Source organism: Talaromyces stipitatus, genomic scaffold (assembly GCF_000003125.1).
Source record: "Talaromyces stipitatus ATCC 10500 scf_1105507295527 genomic scaffold, whole genome shotgun sequence".
Classification (NCBI taxonomy): Eukaryota; Fungi; Ascomycota; class Eurotiomycetes; order Eurotiales; family Trichocomaceae; genus Talaromyces; species Talaromyces stipitatus.
Window position 1 is genome coordinate 825,835 of NW_002990114.1, and position 19,282 is coordinate 845,116.

A 19,282-nucleotide genomic window follows, 5' to 3' on the forward strand; every position below is an offset into this window, starting at 1 on the left:
TTTGATTTCTTCTTTTCTTTTTAGTTGTGGTTAAGTCAGTGGCATAGGTTAAAATCAGGAATGAAGACTGTGATTATGGCGTTGATCTCATCATCGAGATGAGTAATCGTGTGCGGAGAGTGCGGGGAACAATTCCGTTCCATTTTGGGAAATGTTGGTAGCTTTCCTAATTCAGCCTGATTGTTCGTTCTCTGCCTTTTATGCCGGATAGAACTATCTAGCTGTATACGTTGATCAACTGTTTCATAGTGAAGGATATAACCAATGCCTCTGTCCCTGAAATACCAATTCACTTGGTACTCCAAAACCTGGAAGAGGATTGCTTCTGAAAAGGGATATCCGGGGGAAGAACCTAACAACATAGACCACAGTACGGGGTTAACAACTCATTCAAATGCTTCCAGAGGTTCATGTCCTAATTCATACTGTACAATTTTCAGAGTAGTAGCCATGATCTCTATTAGAACGAAATTTTATACCATTCTACCAAAGAGGTCCATTTAGTGGGGCTATTTGGTAAGTGGTTTATGAGTGTTCCAATGTTCATATTAGGGCTCATATTATTTCCAACATCTCTGAATAGAAGAGGGACAAAGTTAGCTTTTGCTACCTAAGGGATCGGCCTCCATTATATAATATGCATCAGAGGACCGATTGAGTAATCTTGGCAGTGACTGCTCCGTACATAATATCCCATATGTGTTTATATAGCCCTACATGATCTTGAGAGCCTCGGGTTATGAATATCTCAGCAAAGGAAGGAGGATCATTGTCAGCAGACACATTTCCTGTTGCCATCAGCCTTTTACTCTTGTCTATGGATGTTGGAAATTACTGAACCAGGATCGATTCGGGGCTGCACTAAGTGCACATTACTACCTACCTATAGCTATAATGAAGGGAGAGATTGCCAAAGTCATTCGGTATTAACTCGGGTGCACTGTACAATAAATATATTAGGATTGAATGCGTATACCTAGAAGGCCACCAGTCGCCTAGGTTTTACTTAATCACCTGGGCAGAGTCTGGGAATGGGCCAGATAAATAGCCAGCAACAACCATATTGATATCAATAATAGCCCCAATTTTTATCCTCACGACAGCTCATAAATGACAAATCAAATCTGCCCTGCATTTATACGAATCAGCTCACCAATGCCTATTTAAACCTTCCGAGGTCGCGTTTCAACCTCGTATATTCAGACAAACCGAGGGCTTGATACCTTCACGTAATTTCGCTAATCTATTCCTCTTTTACTTTTTCCGCTATCTACTATACGAAGTGTGGCATACCGGATCTTTTACTACTCCATCTAATAAGTTCTCTCGCCATGGCCCACGAGGAATAATTGCAAGCCTTGTCGGAGACACTTACACTGACGGGCTGATTGGTTGTTGGTTCGATAGTCTAAGCCCTGTACATTAACACGACGGTTTTATCAGCCGCAAGTATGTTCGACAGGGGAGTTTGTGCACTGGGTGCCCTAAGCTGACCGGTATGATTCCACAAGGGCTTGCACTAGCCAGTACGGAGTCGTACAACAATGCAACGTATCTATTTTCAAGAACTCCTAGGTGTGGTTGGCAGTTAGCTGATTTAAATTATATATTTGGGGCGCTAACCTCTGAACTAGACGAGTATAATTGCATACATCTTGAAGTGAATAAAGCCGTCAACATCATGCGAAATGCAAACTATTCTGACTATGGGAATGCCCATCATGCTGTTGATAAGCCCTCGGTGTTGTGGACATAAACCTTTGGTGGGCTTCTTCAGGTGTCAATTTGAGTTAATAATTACAGTACATAGTTTATGGACTTGTGTTATATATGCAAATATAGAATTGAACTAATTTATTCGGCTCTTGTGTTTTTCTGTCCACGAGATTCCTGAAATTGTCCAATCAGAACTACTAAGTTCTGTCAGATTGCTGGGTTTATTCCAGGCCAATCCTGAATAGTGGTCTACTAGGATGAAGAAAAAGAAGAAGTAACTAGCAGGATTGTATTTATTGTGTTGTCTCTGTCTCTTCTAGAATACGTCAGGTCCAAAAGCCGGGTTTTATAAACATTTTTGGCTGGGGTGATTTGTGAGCTATCACGAGGGGCACTGAGCCCTGATAAGAAGAAGATGGCTTCTTATTTGCTGAATTGTAGGTAGCCAGATACATGGCCTGAGGTGACTGCCACTGGTTGACCTTCGTGATCGAATAGCCTCTCTTCTGCCTCGCCGGATATCCGGGTTATCCGACAAGTTCCAGGGGGGTGTCGTTGGAACTAGAGGGGTGCTAGATCACCACCTTTAATTTATGTACATTCCTACATTCTCTTCTGCTAGATAGAGCTCCTTACAAGATATCAAGCATATACAGTGGTAGGGTGCAGTAGAATATGGGCCTAAAGTGCCCGAGAGGAGTGTTGAGTAGACCTTAACGTTTAGCCCTTAACACTAGCCTATTCATCGTATTTTGACAGGACATCACCTGACTCACGTAGATACCTGCCTTGGTGCAATATTGGGACTAGCCCGTTTGAGGCGAGGTGTTGATATCAACCCTCGACTTCACCACTTAACTAGAGCACACATGACATCTTTCTAGAGCCTCATCATATTTTGATGACCACAAAAACAGCACCAAAGTGCATGTATCTAGTAGATTGTACGTTCGTCTAATGGAACCTGTTTCAAAGCCAACGTACAAAGGCCCCTTTTACATCGAATCTGCTCAAGGATACCACTGACAATACCAAATCATGTACATATTCCCCTCTGCCCTTTCAATGCTTTCATAACCCTGTCTGTAAAACCCAGTCGTCTGTGTTGCCGCACCCAATATCTGCATCTTAGCCAGTATCTGGTGAACATCATCTATTTGATTGGTAAACGCAATTCCCCAAAAGGTTGACATGCCGTGCCAATATAGATCTCGGGGCCCAGGACGAATTTTACTTGAATAAAGCCCAGTAATCCTCGTCACAAAATCATTCCCCGACTCAGTATTCTGCTTATATTTAATCTCAATGCTTGCATTCGGTCCATTTGGTCCACCAAAGAGCCATATATCGACGTTTCCAATGGTTTGATAAACGGGTTGGCTACGATTTACCTCGAAGGGCAAGTGTGCGAGTTGAGTGCGGCGAGGAAGTTCTTTGGCAACGTTGTCCTGAAAATAAGCCTCATCAAATCATTGTTCGTTTCGCATTTTGGGGAACACAACGTTGTTGAAGGCTTCGAGGCATGCTTGACCAACGTTTGGGTGGTGGTTTGTGACTGCATTGGTGGGGAGTTGGGGAGGAGTGCTGTCCATTTTGCATGTGTACCCCGAACTACTTATAGAGGTCACCAGATGAATTGATGTATATAGCCTTCTGAAACTGATATGTCTTGTCCAGTTTTCAATGAGATTGATTCTTGTGTCGGACCTCAAAAGATTAGAGCCGGTGATGATATGCTCCGGTATCAACTTGAATATGCAGACTGGGATGTCAACAATTGGACTACTTCTACTTTCAGCGACTTTATGAACAATCTCTATACGTCACTATAGCCTAGGACCCGTCAGGAATTGAACATCATGATGAATGATAACGGCATTACCAGCCGGAGGAGGCGTGATCTTACTGAAATTATGTGTACCAAGCACTATCTGGGGGGCAACTTACTGACAGATCCTCGAGGAAAGCAGTAGAGCTTGTGGAAGGTAATAATGAAAACATACGGACTTACCTCCAGGATATTATTAGAACCTAGAACCTATGGGAAGTAATCCTGACAAAATCCGGACTAATCCTCCACGATATTATTAGAACTGATGGGAACCTTGGAAGTAATCCTGACAACATAAGTATACATTGAAAATCAATGGACTCCGGAACTTGAAACCTTCTTCAACCTACTCCGTATACATAAGTACAGTGCCTACTTGCTTGTTTGTTTTATTTGTCATGTTATTATACGAAGCAAAGGACTTGAACGAACCACTATCTATTCTATCTTCCTTCAGTAACCCCTAACTGAGCGGGACAAATCAGCAATTACTATCAATTAACACAGTTGGCTCAAACTACAAATTTATTTTCGATTGAATCATGTCACAATCCATGGAGAAGCCTAATGGCAACGACACCTCGACCAAAGTCACTGAAACGGAGACAAAGGACCCAACTGGTATGTTGAGGCCAACTTCATATTGAAGATGAAGTGACTAAAGTAGGCACAGGAACTAGCGCGTCTGATTACTTCCTCGAATTCTATCAATGCGAAACTGGTCCCGATGGAAGTACATCGGAGATGCCCAAAGCCCTGTTCATTCAACAGATGGGGGCTACTACAGATCCGAGAACAGTGACACTTGGTGAGATTAGAGCCATGGTGAAGGATCAGAAAGCGATGAAAAATGCGTAGGAATAAAATTGAACAAAAGACTTGAGTATTTATGCTAATCGATTACATGATATGCAGGCAAAATGCGCCGTTTTGCACAAAAATTGGATCAGAAGTCAATGATACAGTGAAACTCAGTGATTATTTTACAATGAGTAATAGTGTAAGTACAGAAGGACGTCAGAAGATATCATATTTTTAACAATTCCGAAACAGACAAACCAGTCAGAGGGCAATAGTATACCATATCCGGTTTATCTGAAAACTATCAAAGTCACAAGCACTGTTGATCAGAACTTTCAAGATTCCCTCAAAACGAACTTTAATCAAGACCTCAATATGAATATGACTGTATAGTATCTCCTTTCTTGTTGTCTGATGGATTGGAACTAATGTGACTAGCAAAACAACCCCCAACTTTTAAACACTCAAGCACCGACTATACAGCCATCGTTTGACATGAACAACTACGCTGCGATGGGAGGTATGGGAGAATCAACGTAAGTGTGCTCTCCCCTTCAATACTGCCCAAATTTCGTAGCCATCCTGATATGTTTATGTATTACAGACACCCGGCAGATATGTCAGAACAACAGTGGGGAATTGTCATTAGGGACAATGCCCTTCTCTGTGGCCACAGTATAGTAACTGGTGAGGTCAATACGGATGGCTCAGCGAGCACAGTTGCTGTTAGTATCGAACGGGCTGAGTACCCTGGTGAGTTGATTCATTTCATTCTACAATTGTGATTGTTGTGTGTTTTTGCTGATTGGGGTTATGTATTAGCCTTTGTGCTTAAGCCTCGCGAGTTTCAACCGTATGATCTCGGAATTGCAGATACAGGGGATGGTGTTGTGGTAAGCATTGATAATAATTCCAGATCTTCAAGCTCAACCATAAGGACTAACCAACAGCAACTGTATATAGCAATCCTATCGAATTCCTCGTTTCCAGGTAGACGATGATGCATATGTGAAACAAATCGAAACGAAAACCTCGCTACAATTATCTATGGCTGAAAGTTCATTTTCTGCGACAGATGTTGAAGCAGCTGTGTGAGCCTTCCCAACTTTCCTCTTTCACTTAAAGGAACGAGTGCTCTAATACCTATGGTCTCGTTGAACAGAGGGGGCGGTGCTTTCGGCGCCTCCATCGGGGCAAAGGCAGGAGTGAAGCTTTCCAACTCTCAAGGCAGTGCAAAAGACATGACCACCGACAAAGAGAATTTGACCATGACGTATAATGTAAGCTTGATTTTTTTGACTCGAGCAAGGGGTTCGGTCAGCTAATACAGTCTCAGTTCCCACGAGTCCGTATGACATTCGACAGTGATTCACTAGATCTATCAAACGAATGCAAAAAAGACCTCGAAAACATCAGTGATATCAATCAGATAGACCGTTTTGTTAAGAAATACGGTAAGTTACACTCTGGATAATAAACCAAAGCAAGACCAGAGGCTAAACTGGAATGAACAGGGACATTCTACTCAAGACGTGTCCAACTAGGCGGTCGCTTATACTGCTCAAACGCTAAAGAGTCGAGTGGACAAGCCAGCGAGACAGAAAGAACTGCTGCATTCAAGGCTGCTGCAAGTGCATCTTTTTCATCTGCGTTTGCGACTGGATCTGCTAGTGCTAGTTATGAACAGGGAGGTGCTTCAAAGGCATCGGAGAAGGCTGCCGATTTGAATATATCCATTGAATGGCAGGCACAGGGAGGGGACACATTGCTTTCTAACAAGTGAGGTTTATCTTCAGATATGATGTATAGTCTTACACCTGACAAAAAAAACCCCCCATATAGTCCACCGATGTGGTGTCCTACTGTCGCTTCCTTCTACAATTGGCGCGTTGTCAAGGTACGTATTGACCGAGCAAGTTCAGTCTCATTCTAATCAGTCAACCTCTTGATTATTAGCAAGATGATGTGCAACCCTTAATCAACGTCATCGGACAAATCCCTGGATATGAAGATATTCCAGAAAAAGTTCGCAACATTCTCGAAGCAGAACAGACCAAACAACCACCTGTTGATTTTACTGGTCCTGGAGTATACTCGCTCATAGATCGCAATAGTCAAAAGGCAATTGATCTGAGTGCCGGGAAACGAGACGATGGGACCAAGATACAGATCTAGTATGTTCATCGTTCAATGTTCTACCAATATTGGCAGGTACTGATACATACTGAAGTGAATGGCAAAGCGGAAATCTGAACCAGTATTGGTACCTCTCAGATGCTGGAAATGGTCAGTATCATATTCTTAGTGGTCAGACGGGGGCATACCTTACTTTTGGAGGTAATTAGAGGAACCCTTCAGGTGGGATCCAAGTGCTCATAACATTGAATGAATCTCTAGGTGATAATAAACCTGTCACTGCGAGTATGGTTCGAGCCACCGACCCCCGTGTGAGATGGAAGCTTGCTCCTGTTAATGGTAGAGAGGGCGACTACTTGTAGGTGTTTTTCTTTTTTTAATTTTTTTGTCTTGTTTCTTTCATTATCTTCACTCACATTCTATCAACCCCAGCATCGAAAGTATGTCCTCAACGAACCAAATCCTAGACGTTTCGGGATACCAGAAGGATAACTTTACTCCGATTCTGACATGGACACCCACTGGGAACGATAATCAAAAGTTCTTCATTAAGTTGGTGAAATAATTAGAAATTGATCAATCTGACAGTAAATGGTGAGACTTGACGAGTCCGAATAACTGCAAATGGGGGAAAGAAGAGACCGCGTCTGGAACGAGTGCTCCTGATACCAATACTATAAATTGACTGTAAATTCCAATCTTTGCGCCGGGCAACCTTCAATATTGAAGCATCACAGTAGAAAAGAGGAGAAAAGAGGAGAAAAGAAAATAGAAGAAAAGAAAATAGAGCGAGATTCGTACATATCCGTACCCTGTCGTCTGGTAAGCTAACCTCCTAATAAAAGGCAAATCAATCTTTGAACCAAAAGCATATACAGAACAGGATAAGCGACATATTATTCACCTCCTATCCCTTGATAAGGTATCGTTAGCCATATAATATCAGGGGCCGAAATGAATATCTAGGGTATGCAGACTCAAGTTAGGGCTATCTCAGCTGGCATGATTGGTCGGAAGACACATTTCCATTTCCGGCCGAGGGTTGACGTCAGCTTTTTTCTCTTAGAGTCAGATCCCTTGATGATGACATTCCTTACAGTGTGACTGGTATGCTGTCCAGACTGGAGCATATAGTCTGGACGTGCCCGTATAGTGAGTGTATTCACATATGGGAACAGCCGGACTGAAGGAAAGGAAAAAAGCACTTCCGGAGCAGTTTTGGAAGGAGTAGCCCTGCACACGGAGACCAGCAAGGGAAGAAGTAAACGAGTGAAAACAAACATCCATCTTGCTGATCCTGGATTCATTTATCACTCAATACATCTACTAGAACTGCTTTCAAATTCTACTGTGTGTATGTATATGTGTGTGTGTGTGTGTGCTGATCACCGAGAACGTCAGGATCCACATCCCACTGCTATCCCTTGTTATATTATTGGATGTCGCAGCTAATAATCCACTGATCTAGCCACTTTGCAAACAATTTGCTCACGACACAGTTCAATTATCCCTGATACTCAACATCACATCGACTATAACCATTATCAATCCGCCGACCGACATCATGCCGAAGAAAGGAGGGAAAAAGCATAACAAAAACAAGAATAAGGGAGCCGGCGGAGCAAAAGTCCCGGATGTCAAGAACGTCATGTAAGTCGCAACAATCCAGGATCGATCACATTGTCCGGGAACCGCTTGTCTAATGATTAGTAGAAGCCCCGGTCATAAAGAAGAGGATAAGCTCCTATGCGGCGAAGGAAGCGCGGCTGAAGCGACAGCCGCCGAAGAGGTCACACCAGCAACGGCAACCGGATCTGCCGAAACTGCGCCAGTAGTCGAAACAGCTCCGAAGACAGAAGAAGTTGTGTCGCAAGATACCACCGAGACACCATCGGCTGCGGCAGTGCCGGAGGAGGAAGCTAAGCAACTACCAGCGCGCGAACAGGGTATGTTTCTTTCTGCTTTGTTATGCGGGCAACACGGCTAACCGGATGCGCAGGTGTTGTTTCAACCGACAAGACCAAACGACGCGGCGACGAGCGAACAGAGGCACTGGCTGCTGCTGCGCCGACCGACTCGAAGAAACAGGTTGAAAAGGAAGTAGCAAAGGAAACCAAGATCGCCGAACCCGTACCCGAACGTCCCGTTACATCAGAACGAGCAGATTTGGTGGCGGATACACATGGCAAGGAAGAGCCTGCCGCTCCTGCGGCAACTGGTGTTTCAGAGGCTATACCGGACGTTCCCAAGGATCGGGCTCCGGGAGAGACTGCTGGCGTTGTCACTGCTGGAGTAGCTGGGACGGCATTGGGGAGAAAGACTGAAGAGGACCGAGCACAACCAGGTATGTGTTTCATTCGTGGCTGAAGAATCAACTGACTCGACGCCGTCGCAGCTGGCTTGGAAAAGAAAGAGACTCCAAAGGATGCACCAGCGAAGCTTCCCGCAGAAAGACTACCAGACAGTGTCGAGGTTGCTACGGCTGCTCCTCCCGTCGCACCTCACATTAAGCGCGCCCACGAGGTGCCAGCGTTTGTCACCCAAGAGCGAGACCAACCGTCGAAGAAACCGCGCGTCAATGAGCCGACCGAAGCTCAGCCAAACTTGGCAATTCCCGGCCGTTTCCCATCACCTTCAGTGGCTGGGTCGACGGCATCTGGAACAGACAGCGCCGTTGCAGACGCACAAAATATCAGCAAAGGAGAAACGGTTGCAGAAAAGCCTGAAACAGTCGGCACTGTAACTGCTGGTACAAGCATTCAGCCAACCGGTCCAAAAGGCCCGACAGAGGCAGCCATCGCCGCACCGGCAGCTAAACCTGGAGCAAAGACAGTCGACGAAACAAGCACGGCCGCTGCTGTATCTGCTGAGCCGCCCGCCGGAGAAATTTCAGCGCAGAAAGAGCCTGTTCTACCGGCCACTTCTCAAAAAGTAGATACCACGGCTAAACCGGCCAATCAAGCTGCTGCTGCTGTCGAGACACGGCCAACAGCGGAGCAGCAGCAGAAACAACAAGTTGCTGCTACAAAGGCCGCTGAACCAACACCAGCTCAAAAAGAGGCCAAAAAGGGAGGATTCTTCACGTGGATCAAACGCAAATTCAAAGGAGAAAAGAGCAACACTGCATAGTCGTTAATCGGTACGGTCTAGTTGTAACATGTACATTAGTGCTCCTCGTGCGCGAGACGAGTGGTTTCGGATCTGGGGCGTTTCCAGGATGGATGGACTGTATGATAGGCCGGCGGCGGTACAGTGGGAGGATTGTTTGTTCAAAGTACGTAACCTTGGAGTGCAAGGATAGATCGATAATCATTAATCAATATCCATACGTATAACAGTCGCTTCCTGACCGCAATATATAAAAATGCCTCACTCCAAGACAATCGATGAAGCGGTATGTAACTATCAATTTACCCCGCCGAGGGCCTGAGATCGTCGAGGCTAAGCTTTTCTCGCGCACACCGTCTGATAGTACATACATATCTACTGCACGTATATATAAGATACGTGGCAGCTAGATATGAGTTATATTAATCATATTAATAAGATGAGGATATAGATTCGTGGCGCCATAGAGTGGCAGAGACCGGAGATTCAGGAATCTCCATCAGCCACTGTTTGCCTTAGTGCCTGCTTAGTGGAGGAGCCGTACTATAATAACCATAAATACATTTATTACAATAGGATTTAGTTTCATTAGGGGTAATATTCCGTATTAGCGCCGATGATAGTCGGAACTGACGTGGGATTCCTTCTCCACTCGCAAGCCACTCTCTCGAGCTTTATGATCCCAATCAAATCAATGATGTCGCTGTCGTGCAAAACGTGAAGCGATCATAAAGGCCCGAGGCCGACGAAAAAGCAAAGAGTGTTTCACCTTTTCTATAAAAGCGCTGCTCTTCCGTCGTCCTCTCTCCCCTGATTGTCAGCACATTCTCATTCTTTACTCTTTTCCACTGCAGCCAAAATGGTCCATCTAGCAAGCGTCAAGAAAAACAATCAAGTTCCCAATTCCTCCGTCAGTGATCTCCCACCCGTCGAGACTTTGGATCTCAATGCCCACGGAGACGATGATTTCTCGACCAGTGTCTACGGAACTCGGTATGCGGCCGAGTCGCTTCCTGCGCTGGAAATGCCAGAGAAGGAGATGCCGCGGGAAGTTGCTTATCGGATGATCAAGGATGATTTGAGTCTGGATGGGAATCCGATGCTCAAGTGTGTATTCTTATCCTTTTAGTAGTAAAGAGAAGAAAAAAAGGCTGACGTCGTAGTCTTGCTTCGTTTGTGACGACTTATATGGTAAGTCTACTGGGGAAGGGTCAAGTGCTTTCTAATTCATAGTAGGAAGACGAAGCCGAAAAACTCATGACCGAAGCCTTTAGCAAGAATTTCATCGATTACGAGGAGTACCCCCAATCCGCCGATATTCAGAACAGATGCGTCAATATGATTGCGCGCCTGTTCAATGCGCCCACGGACCCGAACAGCGAGAATGCCATGGGTACTTCGACCATTGGCTCCTCCGAAGCCATCATGCTCGCTACTTTGGCCATGAAGAAGCGCTGGCAAAACAGGCGCAAGGCCGAGGGTAAGGACTGGACTAGGCCCAATATCGTCATGAACAGTGCTGTTCAGGTCTGTTGGGAAAAGGCTGCGAGGTACTTTGATGTGGAGGAGAAGTATGTTTATTGTACTGATGATCGATACGTTATTGATCCTGAGCAGGCTGTGGATCTGGTGGATGAGAATACTATTGGTATCTGTGTGATTTTGGGGACTACCTATACGGGTGAATACGAGGATGCCAAGACGATTAACGATCTCTTGGTTGAAAGGGGACTTGATGTCCCGATTCATATTGACGCTGCTAGTGGTGGATTCGTGGCTCCGTTTGTGAATCCTACCTTGGAGTGGGATTTTAGACTGGAGAAGGTCGTTTCGATCAATGTTTCCGGTCACAAATACGGTTTGGTAGGTCAGCTCCTTAGCAAGACGAAACCAGCTGTTAATGAATATAGGTGTATCCCGGTGTTGGCTGGGTTGTGTGGCGATCACCCGAGTACCTCCCTCAGGAACTCGTCTTCAACATCAACTATCTCGGAGCTGACCAGGCCAGTTTCACCCTCAACTTCTCCAAGGGTGCATCGCAGGTCATTGGGCAATACTACCAGATGATCCGTCTCGGTAAACGGGGTTACCGCTCCATTATGCTCAACCTCACCCGCACCGCTGATTATCTGTCCCGCAAGCTCGAAGAGCTCGGCTTCATCATTATGAGCCAAGGCCGTGGTCACGGTCTTCCTCTTGTCGCATTCCGTCTCAACCCTGACCGGGACTACTTTTACGACGAATTCGCCATTGCGCACCAGCTGCGCGAACGCGGCTGGGTGGTCCCAGCGTACACCATGGCACCACACAGCGAGAGGTTGAAACTGATGCGAATCGTCGTTCGCGAGGATTTCAGTATCCCGCGCGCGGATAACCTTGCCAATGATATCAGACTTGCGCTCCAGACACTGGAGAATATGGACAAGAGTATGATTGACAAGTACCAACAACATGTCAAGAATCATGTTGTTAACTCGCACAAGTCGCATCATAATCATCCGGCGTACAAGAAGGAGAAGCACTCCTTGCAGGGAAAGCATGGGAAGACTCATGCTGTTTGCTAGGTTGTCTGTCTATTGATGTAGATCTATGATATGGATATAGCTATGATTTATGAACACTGAATGCAATTTGTTGGCGCTATCGCCAGTTGTTTCGTTTTGTTGGTTGGCAACACAGCCCCGCATCCACAGTTGTAGGTAAACAGACCCAGGCCAATCTGATTCAGCTTTGCGAGTCCGCTCAGCAGTTATTCTACCAATTGATTTATTTCCCCTGAGTTTGCGTAACAAGTAGATAGACGGAGTCAGGGATAAGCTGACGTGGTACGCGACTTCTATTTATAGATTCGTTCGACGGTTGTTCTGCCTGCTTTCTGACTATCTATGAGGCTATGGTAGAGGAATATTCTACTGATCAGTAATGACTGTCCTTGGCCAATGTAAGCGCTGCTTAAACAATAATACGAAGAACTAGCTGGAGGGGGTAAACATACTAACAAGAGTAAAGATGGCTATCTGCAGGCCACTCTCACTAGTCTGTTTGTGCAACAAGGCTGAGCCTCCCTCACTTCTGAGATGACACTTGCACCTCCCTTCGAAAGAGATTTTCTATGAGAAATCAATGCGATTTTTCTTTCTGTTCTGATTTGCACTCCTTGTTCTAATTCACTCAGGAGAGGAATCTCTCCATCCATGCCCTCATTCTTCAGTAAAAAGACCCGCTCCCAGCAGGCTGCGGGCGAGTCTCCATCGGGCTCAACATCTCTTCCTTCAGGACGACCACTACTACCCGACGACTCATACCAGCTTCTTCTCCTTCAACAACAACAACAGCAACAGCAATCCTTACAAGAAGATTACTCCGATAGAAGATTTGATTTGACGCGTCGTCCTTCCGAGCCGTTTGCCGCCCATCGGTTTCATGTTGGTGGTAGTCATTCCCCGCACAACGTTCCGTATTCAGAGTTAAGGTACGTACAACCAGACAATCAACAACAACAACAATATCGTCACCCTGCGCACCACAATCCAAGTCAACTATCTCTCGAACGACCGACGATCAGCTTGGTGTCTCCTCCTCAGCAGCAACAACAATTCACCAATCAATCCGATTATCAGGCCAGTCCTGATCGGGCGAGAAATTCAATTGATCAACAACACTGGTCTACAAGTGTACACAATAATTCGTCCCCGGATTTACTTCAGGATACTTCTGCTGCTACCGGCGGGCAGAAACTACAAAAGAAGAAAAAGGGATTTTTCAGTCGGAATCAGAGCGTTGCGTCGGGTAGTCCGCCAACAGCAACGAAACAACATTCGACAGGAGGAAAGAAGGAGAGATCGCTTGGTCGCTCGGCGTCGATTAAGCATTCGTTTGGACGGGAGAGTTTTGTGCATCCGTCGGCGGGATCGGATTATGGGAGGATAGTGACGACGACGACGACAGGTGGACAATCAGGGCATAGTCAGAGTCAGTCGACGTTGAGTCAAAGCCAGCAGTTTGAGTCGGAGACGGCATCGTTACGGCCTCCAACGGCAGATACGCCTGTTAGTCCGGGGCGGATAAGTCAACCGCATACCCCGATTGATAGTACGCAACGGTTGGGGGTGGATAGCACTCATTCCGGGTGGCAGCATAGGCGATCCGAGAGTTTTGAGTCAATTCCTAGTCAGGTAAGTCAATATCCTGTCTACATTCATACTCAGTCTAATATGGTATTTAAGACATCCTCTCGTCGACCTTCTATTCATCAAAGTCTTGATCAATCAGTAAACGACATGGCTACCGCACAACAAACAGGTACACGACCGACGGATCCACAGTCCCAGAACCCCGTTCGTAAGGATTCGGTCGTGTATCAACAGAATACGTCAGGGTCATCATTCAAGGGTGATGCCTCACAGCAGGATACGCAGGGTCGTGAGACGCCGACGTCAACACAGTCGGAGGCGCTGGATGTTGCGGCTTTGATTAAGAGGCATGAAGAACTTCGTACGTTCCCCGCATACACCTATCAAGAATTATTCTAACGGTAATGATAGAAGTCAAATATCAAAAAGTTAAGAGGTATTATTTCGAGAAAGATGCGCAGGTCACACAGCTCCAGAATACGGTGGCTCATCAGCGAATGGCCGTTTCTCGTACCGTCTTGGACGATAACGAATACACGGCACGCTTCAATCGTCTTGACGGCGCAATCAAAGATTTGGCATTTTCTATACGAAAGAATTGGCGAACCATCCCCGATTGGTTACACCCATTTATCAACGAAGATGCAGTTTCCCTCGGCCAGAAAGAGATGACCGGCGTCGGTCGCGCAGTCCTTTCTCGATGGGTCGTCGAAGACGTGTTCAATCGATATTTCCATCCTGGCCTGGAACGCGGGTTCAGCGAACGCCTGAAAACCGTTGAAATGAATCTGCGCCGTCAACAAGTGCAAGTTTTCAATGAAGACGATAAAGAGAATCAGGTCGCTCGCATCTCGAACTGGAGACGAACTACACTAGACGGATTAACGGATCAGATACAATCTAAGTCTACTCAAGAAAATATGGATCAGTTGGTGGAGTATCTGGTCGAGAAGCTATCGGCCATGTTGCAGTGCGATTTGCAGGATCCGGCTCCACCTGAACTTGCGCATTATACGCGCATGATTGTTGAGAATGCGATTAATATTGCCGAAAAGATCCCACAAGAAGCAAGGGATATTGTGGTTGATTACATTGTGCCGGGAAGTCTTGTGTCGGAGATAAATATGAAGGTTGAGACCGGGTTACCGCCGTTGACGCGTCCAGTCGCTGCTGCGGGGAGAGATGATAATAATATCGCGACGAGCGGAGAGAACGATGAGATGGAGACAGATACGAAGGAGACAGCAGCATCACAATCTGACCAGAGTAAAAATGCAGCACATATCCCGCAAAGCCGTGAACAGAGAAAGAAATATCCATTTGGAAGTTTGATGAGTAAGAAATCTTCGACACCAACACAGCCACAACAGAGCCAGAATCAGGGAACGACCTCATCACCTGAGAAAACGACAAATAACAAAGAACGAGATGAGCAATTACAGCAACAAGATAAACGTGGGCGAGTACGGTTTTCGACGTTTATGATGGTGGAGGTTAAGGGTAGAGGGCCGAATAATGTGCTTATTCAGGCACCGGTATATACCATCGAATAATATTTTTCTAGTCTTTCCTTTATGGAATTTTGGTCAGATTTCGGTGTATATCTAAGACTCTGTGAGTTTGAAGTCATGGCGTTTATCAGAGCTCTGTGTGTAGGGTGGACATCTATGGTTAGGACCTGCTTTTATCCTTATTAACTCCTTTCTGATACAGCTTCATGGATACCTGGATATCCTTCAGTCTTTAAGCCGTAAGGTTAGAAATACATCAAGGGCAAATCGCTAGGAAATGCTACGGCTTGGTCAGGAACCATCTGGAAGTATTTTTCTAGCATATCATCGACGAGACTTGGTACCAACTTTTAATCCGTCCTCATACCGTATTTCATTAGACGCAAAATAGTTAGGGCTTCTCTGAGTAAACCCTAACCCTAGATATAAGTAGTTTGTGTCCTGAATTCTCAGGCTCTAAATGAATGCTCCACAATCAACGTCAACTTCCCCACCAGTCAAGTTGCTGGTCTTGATGACGAAGCATCCAATTATTTTCTCTTGATGCGATCTATACAGTGACAAGACAATATACAATGGCATACCATTTCGTTACATGCACTTACGACATCTCGTGCATAACAGACACTTATATGTAACTGCGCGGAAGCTCCGGTGCAACTGAATTGCGAGAATTTTCTGTCCGGACAAGAGATTCTAAAATGAAGTTGTTGATTTATTGCAACTATTGTTCGACCATATTCTCTTCTGTTTGGTGGGAAGGTCAGAAACAATGGCGCCAGCCAATTCTATCAGGCGACTCTTTTCACGGTGGGATGTCGATCTACGCACTTTGTTGAGGATGGTGAAAGCCGCTCTACCAGCTACAATCGCACTGGCAATGTATCAATCCGACATCGTGGCTAAGGAATACACCACAATGGCCTACTTAATGCCCGTGGCCGCCATGTTCAGTCGCTGCAGTGCTCCTCGAGGGAAATACTTCCATTTCCTCATCCAGGGTTTGGTTCTGGTCTGTTTCGGCGCAACGAGTAGTCTGTTAATGGTTTATTGCTGCGTGAAAGCGCGACAGAATACGTCCCAACCTGCAGAACTCAGCAACGTGTCGACAGAGGATATTCTCTCCGTGCCGTATAATACCGCTGCTTCTGTTGTGGCTGCTATTTGGCTGTTCTTTCAGACATATATTGTGAATACGTTACGGGGCGAAGATCCCCAGCTCGGAATACCCGTGCAAATGCATTGCATGCTCTTCTTTGTGGCTGCTACTCAGGCACCGGATTATGTCAGCGTATCCTCTGGATTTGCCTTTGTCAAGAGGCTTCTACTGGCCATGTTGACGGGTATGGCTCTTGCGACTGCGACGCATATACTTATTTTCCCGGATACGTGTCGAGAGGCTGTATTGCAAATGATGGGACGGTATATCTCCGCGTTGCAGGAGGCGCTCAGAGTCCATGAGTCGTATTTCCAGTCTATGGAGCGGTTGGATATGTTTGTACGGATCCAAACACGGAATCCGACGGAAGAGAAAATATTGTATAGAGCGAAAGCGGATGCGATTAAAAATGCGGCTCGGCGGGTTTCGCAGATTCATGCGTCGCTCAGCAATGAATTACCTTATGCCAAGAGGGAGGTTGCTTATGGAAAACCTGGGGTAGGTGAATTCGGTATGATTTTTCGACAGTTGAGGGCGACGATGGTGCCTATTATTGGATTGAGTACGGTCGTGGATGTCTTTGATCGTATAATGGAGTGGAATAATTGGATAAAACCCGTTGAAGAGGGAGGAGTCGATCCCCAGAGGGATGCGGTGCATGCGAGAATGGTGCATGATTGGAATGCGATTATGGCATCAACTCATGACCATTTTGCGCAGATTTTTGATGCCATGCATGATGGTTTGGAGCATGTGGCATATCAATTGAATCTGGTCAAACGGCCGAGAAAACGTAAGGATATTGAGGCTTCTCCGGATGTGAGACCAGGAGAGGAAGGATTCGCCAAGTATTTGGAAGGTAAATGTGAAGCATTCTACAAGGCGAGATTGATCACTCTCCGGGAGTGGTGCGAACAAAAGGGGATCGAGCTTCCAGAAGATTACTTCTATCGTACTACAAGAGATCAGCCTATAGAACTTCCTGAAGATGTGCCGGGAGCGTTGCCTCGGGATCGAACCGAGCGTCAGTTATACATTCTACTATATGTATGTCTGTCATACTAACTAGCTTATTCACTACGTACTAATAAGAATAGGTCGAACACATGTTATATTCTTCCAGTCTCTCTATCCTCGCCTTCGTCCTCTTCGCCGATCAACGCGTCGCAAGCGGGAAATACTCTCATAACCGACTCGTCGTCCCTGGTAGCAAGCAATTCCGTGAATTCATCAGAACTCTTTATCGAAATGAACAAAATGAAAATACCGGCGAGGATGCCTATCGTCGACGAATCATTCTGGATTTGGGGGAAGCATATCATCGACGCAAAGATCCGGAACATCTACCTCCCGAGAATATAGTGCAGTCGATGGGCGAGTGGCTGCGCGTGATACCGAGTTTTTTGCGGTCGTCGAGGTCATTGTATGGGTTTCGGGTTGCGTGTGCAGCTTTATCGATTGGTATTATCGCTTATGTTAAAGACTCGCACGCTTTCTTTGTACGGCAACGTCTCGTCTGGGCTATGGTCATGCAGACTATCAGCATGGGTCCGACCTCCGGCCAAACCGTATTTAATTTTGTCCTACGGTCTAGCGGTACAGTGATTGGCATGATTGCCGCTATGGTCGTCTGGTACATACCAAACGGGCACATTGCAGGTGTCATCGTATTATTCTTCGTGTACACCACCGCCATCTGGTGGATACCCCTAAAACGACCGGTCTTACAACAAGCCGGTGTCGTGGGCATGCTGACCACAATCGTGATAATAGCCAGCGAAATGGAAGTCGCGAAACTCGGTGAACGGGCCGTCGAAGCCGGCGGTCAGCCGTATTACCCTACATATCTATTAGCGACATTCCGTCTGGCGGTCGTGGTGGGTGGAGTTGCGGTTGCATTTCTTTGGACTATATTCCCGTACCCGATATCCGATCATTCTGTGCTGCGACGGGACTTGGGTGATTCGTTGTATTTGTTGGCTAAGTATTATTCGCTAACCCATGAGACGCTGATTGCGCGTGCGAGGGGTGATGAAGGTGATATGACGTTGAAAACCTCTGCAGGGAGACGATTGGAAAAGGCGAGACATAAAGCGTATGCGAATCAGTCGATGGCTATTAATGGGTTACGCTCGTATGCAGATTCAATCAAATGGGAGATTCAGGTCGGAGGACGGTTTCCGAGGGGACAGTACGCGAGGATCATTGACTGTATACAAAAGTATGTCCTTCCCCTCCCCCAGTCCTGTGGATGGAATACTGACTGAAAAGTATCGTGAATTATATCAACCTCGCCGAATACGCATCCAGAACATTCTCCTCTTCTACTTCAATCCCAGCAGCCTCGCAAAGAAGTGGATGGTACACCGATTTCACGAAATTAATAACCACAACACACGCAACCTCGCATCAAATCACGTCCATCCTCGCTCTACTCTCGGCAAGTATCATGAACGCGCAACCTTTACCTCCATATCTCCAAGTGCCCTCACCAGATACGTTCAGCGATCGACTCAAAGAAGTCGATAAAGATATACTGAATATATGTCATGCGGCTGAGCCGGGGTATGCGGCGTTTAGTGTACTGCATCTTGCTAGTAGATGTATTGTGGGTGATTTGGAGAGGTTGATTGAGTACGTCCTTTTCTAGACTCAATCCATGGCTGATGCTAACATGTCCAGGAATGTGAGGGGTTTGGTTGGAGAATTAGACTTTTCGTTTCATGTTATTAGTCGATCGTCTGAAAGGGAGGAAGAGAAGATTGACTAGTTTGCTGCTTCAGTGCATATAGAGTGTATATAGATCGATTCAGCCAATCAGAACTTCTGTCTCGATAGTGCCACATGTTTGTCATGTTTGCATCCTTTGGGCATCCTTATCAAATAT

The 19,282-nt window shown here is 46.0% G+C and overlaps 6 protein-coding genes across 6 annotated transcripts, besides 2 other annotated features; all 6 read left to right on the forward strand.

The window, feature by feature from the left end:
- Nucleotides 1-4,089: 4,089 nt before the first annotated feature.
- On the forward strand, nucleotides 4,090-4,741 carry TSTA_083460 (uncharacterized protein; the record flags this gene model as incomplete). The annotated part of the gene is made up of 4 exons (XM_002478032.1): nucleotides 4,090-4,168; nucleotides 4,215-4,401; nucleotides 4,463-4,547; nucleotides 4,601-4,741. The coding sequence occupies 4 exons, from the start codon at nucleotides 4,090-4,092 to the stop codon at nucleotides 4,739-4,741; spliced, it is 492 nt and encodes a 163-aa protein (XP_002478077.1).
- Nucleotides 4,742-4,843: 102 nt separating this feature from the next.
- Nucleotides 4,844-6,693, forward strand: TSTA_083470 (uncharacterized protein; the record flags this gene model as incomplete). The annotated part of the gene is made up of 10 exons (XM_002478033.1): nucleotides 4,844-4,884; nucleotides 4,953-5,101; nucleotides 5,171-5,241; nucleotides 5,312-5,439; nucleotides 5,511-5,628; nucleotides 5,685-5,802; nucleotides 5,863-6,127; nucleotides 6,191-6,245; nucleotides 6,305-6,522; nucleotides 6,579-6,693. 10 exons carry the CDS (start codon nucleotides 4,844-4,846, stop codon nucleotides 6,691-6,693), a joined length of 1,278 nt encoding a protein of 425 aa, XP_002478078.1.
- A 529-nt stretch (nucleotides 6,694-7,222) lies between these two features.
- Nucleotides 7,223-7,268: a microsatellite.
- A 565-nt stretch (nucleotides 7,269-7,833) lies between these two features.
- Nucleotides 7,834-7,865: a microsatellite.
- A 183-nt stretch (nucleotides 7,866-8,048) lies between these two features.
- TSTA_083480 (uncharacterized protein) lies at nucleotides 8,049-9,613 on the forward strand (the record flags this gene model as incomplete). The annotated part of the gene is made up of 4 exons (XM_002478034.1): nucleotides 8,049-8,134; nucleotides 8,198-8,430; nucleotides 8,484-8,828; nucleotides 8,880-9,613. 4 exons carry the CDS (start codon nucleotides 8,049-8,051, stop codon nucleotides 9,611-9,613), a joined length of 1,398 nt encoding a protein of 465 aa, XP_002478079.1.
- Nucleotides 9,614-10,451: 838 nt separating this feature from the next.
- TSTA_083490 (glutamate decarboxylase) lies at nucleotides 10,452-12,156 on the forward strand (the record flags this gene model as incomplete). Its single annotated transcript, XM_002478035.1, has 4 exons — nucleotides 10,452-10,699; nucleotides 10,756-10,783; nucleotides 10,829-11,455; nucleotides 11,503-12,156. 4 exons carry the CDS (start codon nucleotides 10,452-10,454, stop codon nucleotides 12,154-12,156), a joined length of 1,557 nt encoding a protein of 518 aa, XP_002478080.1.
- Nucleotides 12,157-12,786: 630 nt separating this feature from the next.
- On the forward strand, nucleotides 12,787-15,278 carry TSTA_083500 (uncharacterized protein; the record flags this gene model as incomplete). Its single annotated transcript, XM_002478036.1, has 3 exons — nucleotides 12,787-13,767; nucleotides 13,819-14,086; nucleotides 14,137-15,278. The coding sequence occupies 3 exons, from the start codon at nucleotides 12,787-12,789 to the stop codon at nucleotides 15,276-15,278; spliced, it is 2,391 nt and encodes a 796-aa protein (XP_002478081.1).
- Nucleotides 15,279-16,008: 730 nt separating this feature from the next.
- TSTA_083510 (uncharacterized protein) lies at nucleotides 16,009-19,165 on the forward strand (the record flags this gene model as incomplete). The annotated part of the gene is made up of 4 exons (XM_002478037.1): nucleotides 16,009-17,442; nucleotides 17,493-18,616; nucleotides 18,667-19,029; nucleotides 19,078-19,165. The coding sequence occupies 4 exons, from the start codon at nucleotides 16,009-16,011 to the stop codon at nucleotides 19,163-19,165; spliced, it is 3,009 nt and encodes a 1,002-aa protein (XP_002478082.1).
- Nucleotides 19,166-19,282: the final 117 nt, after the last annotated feature.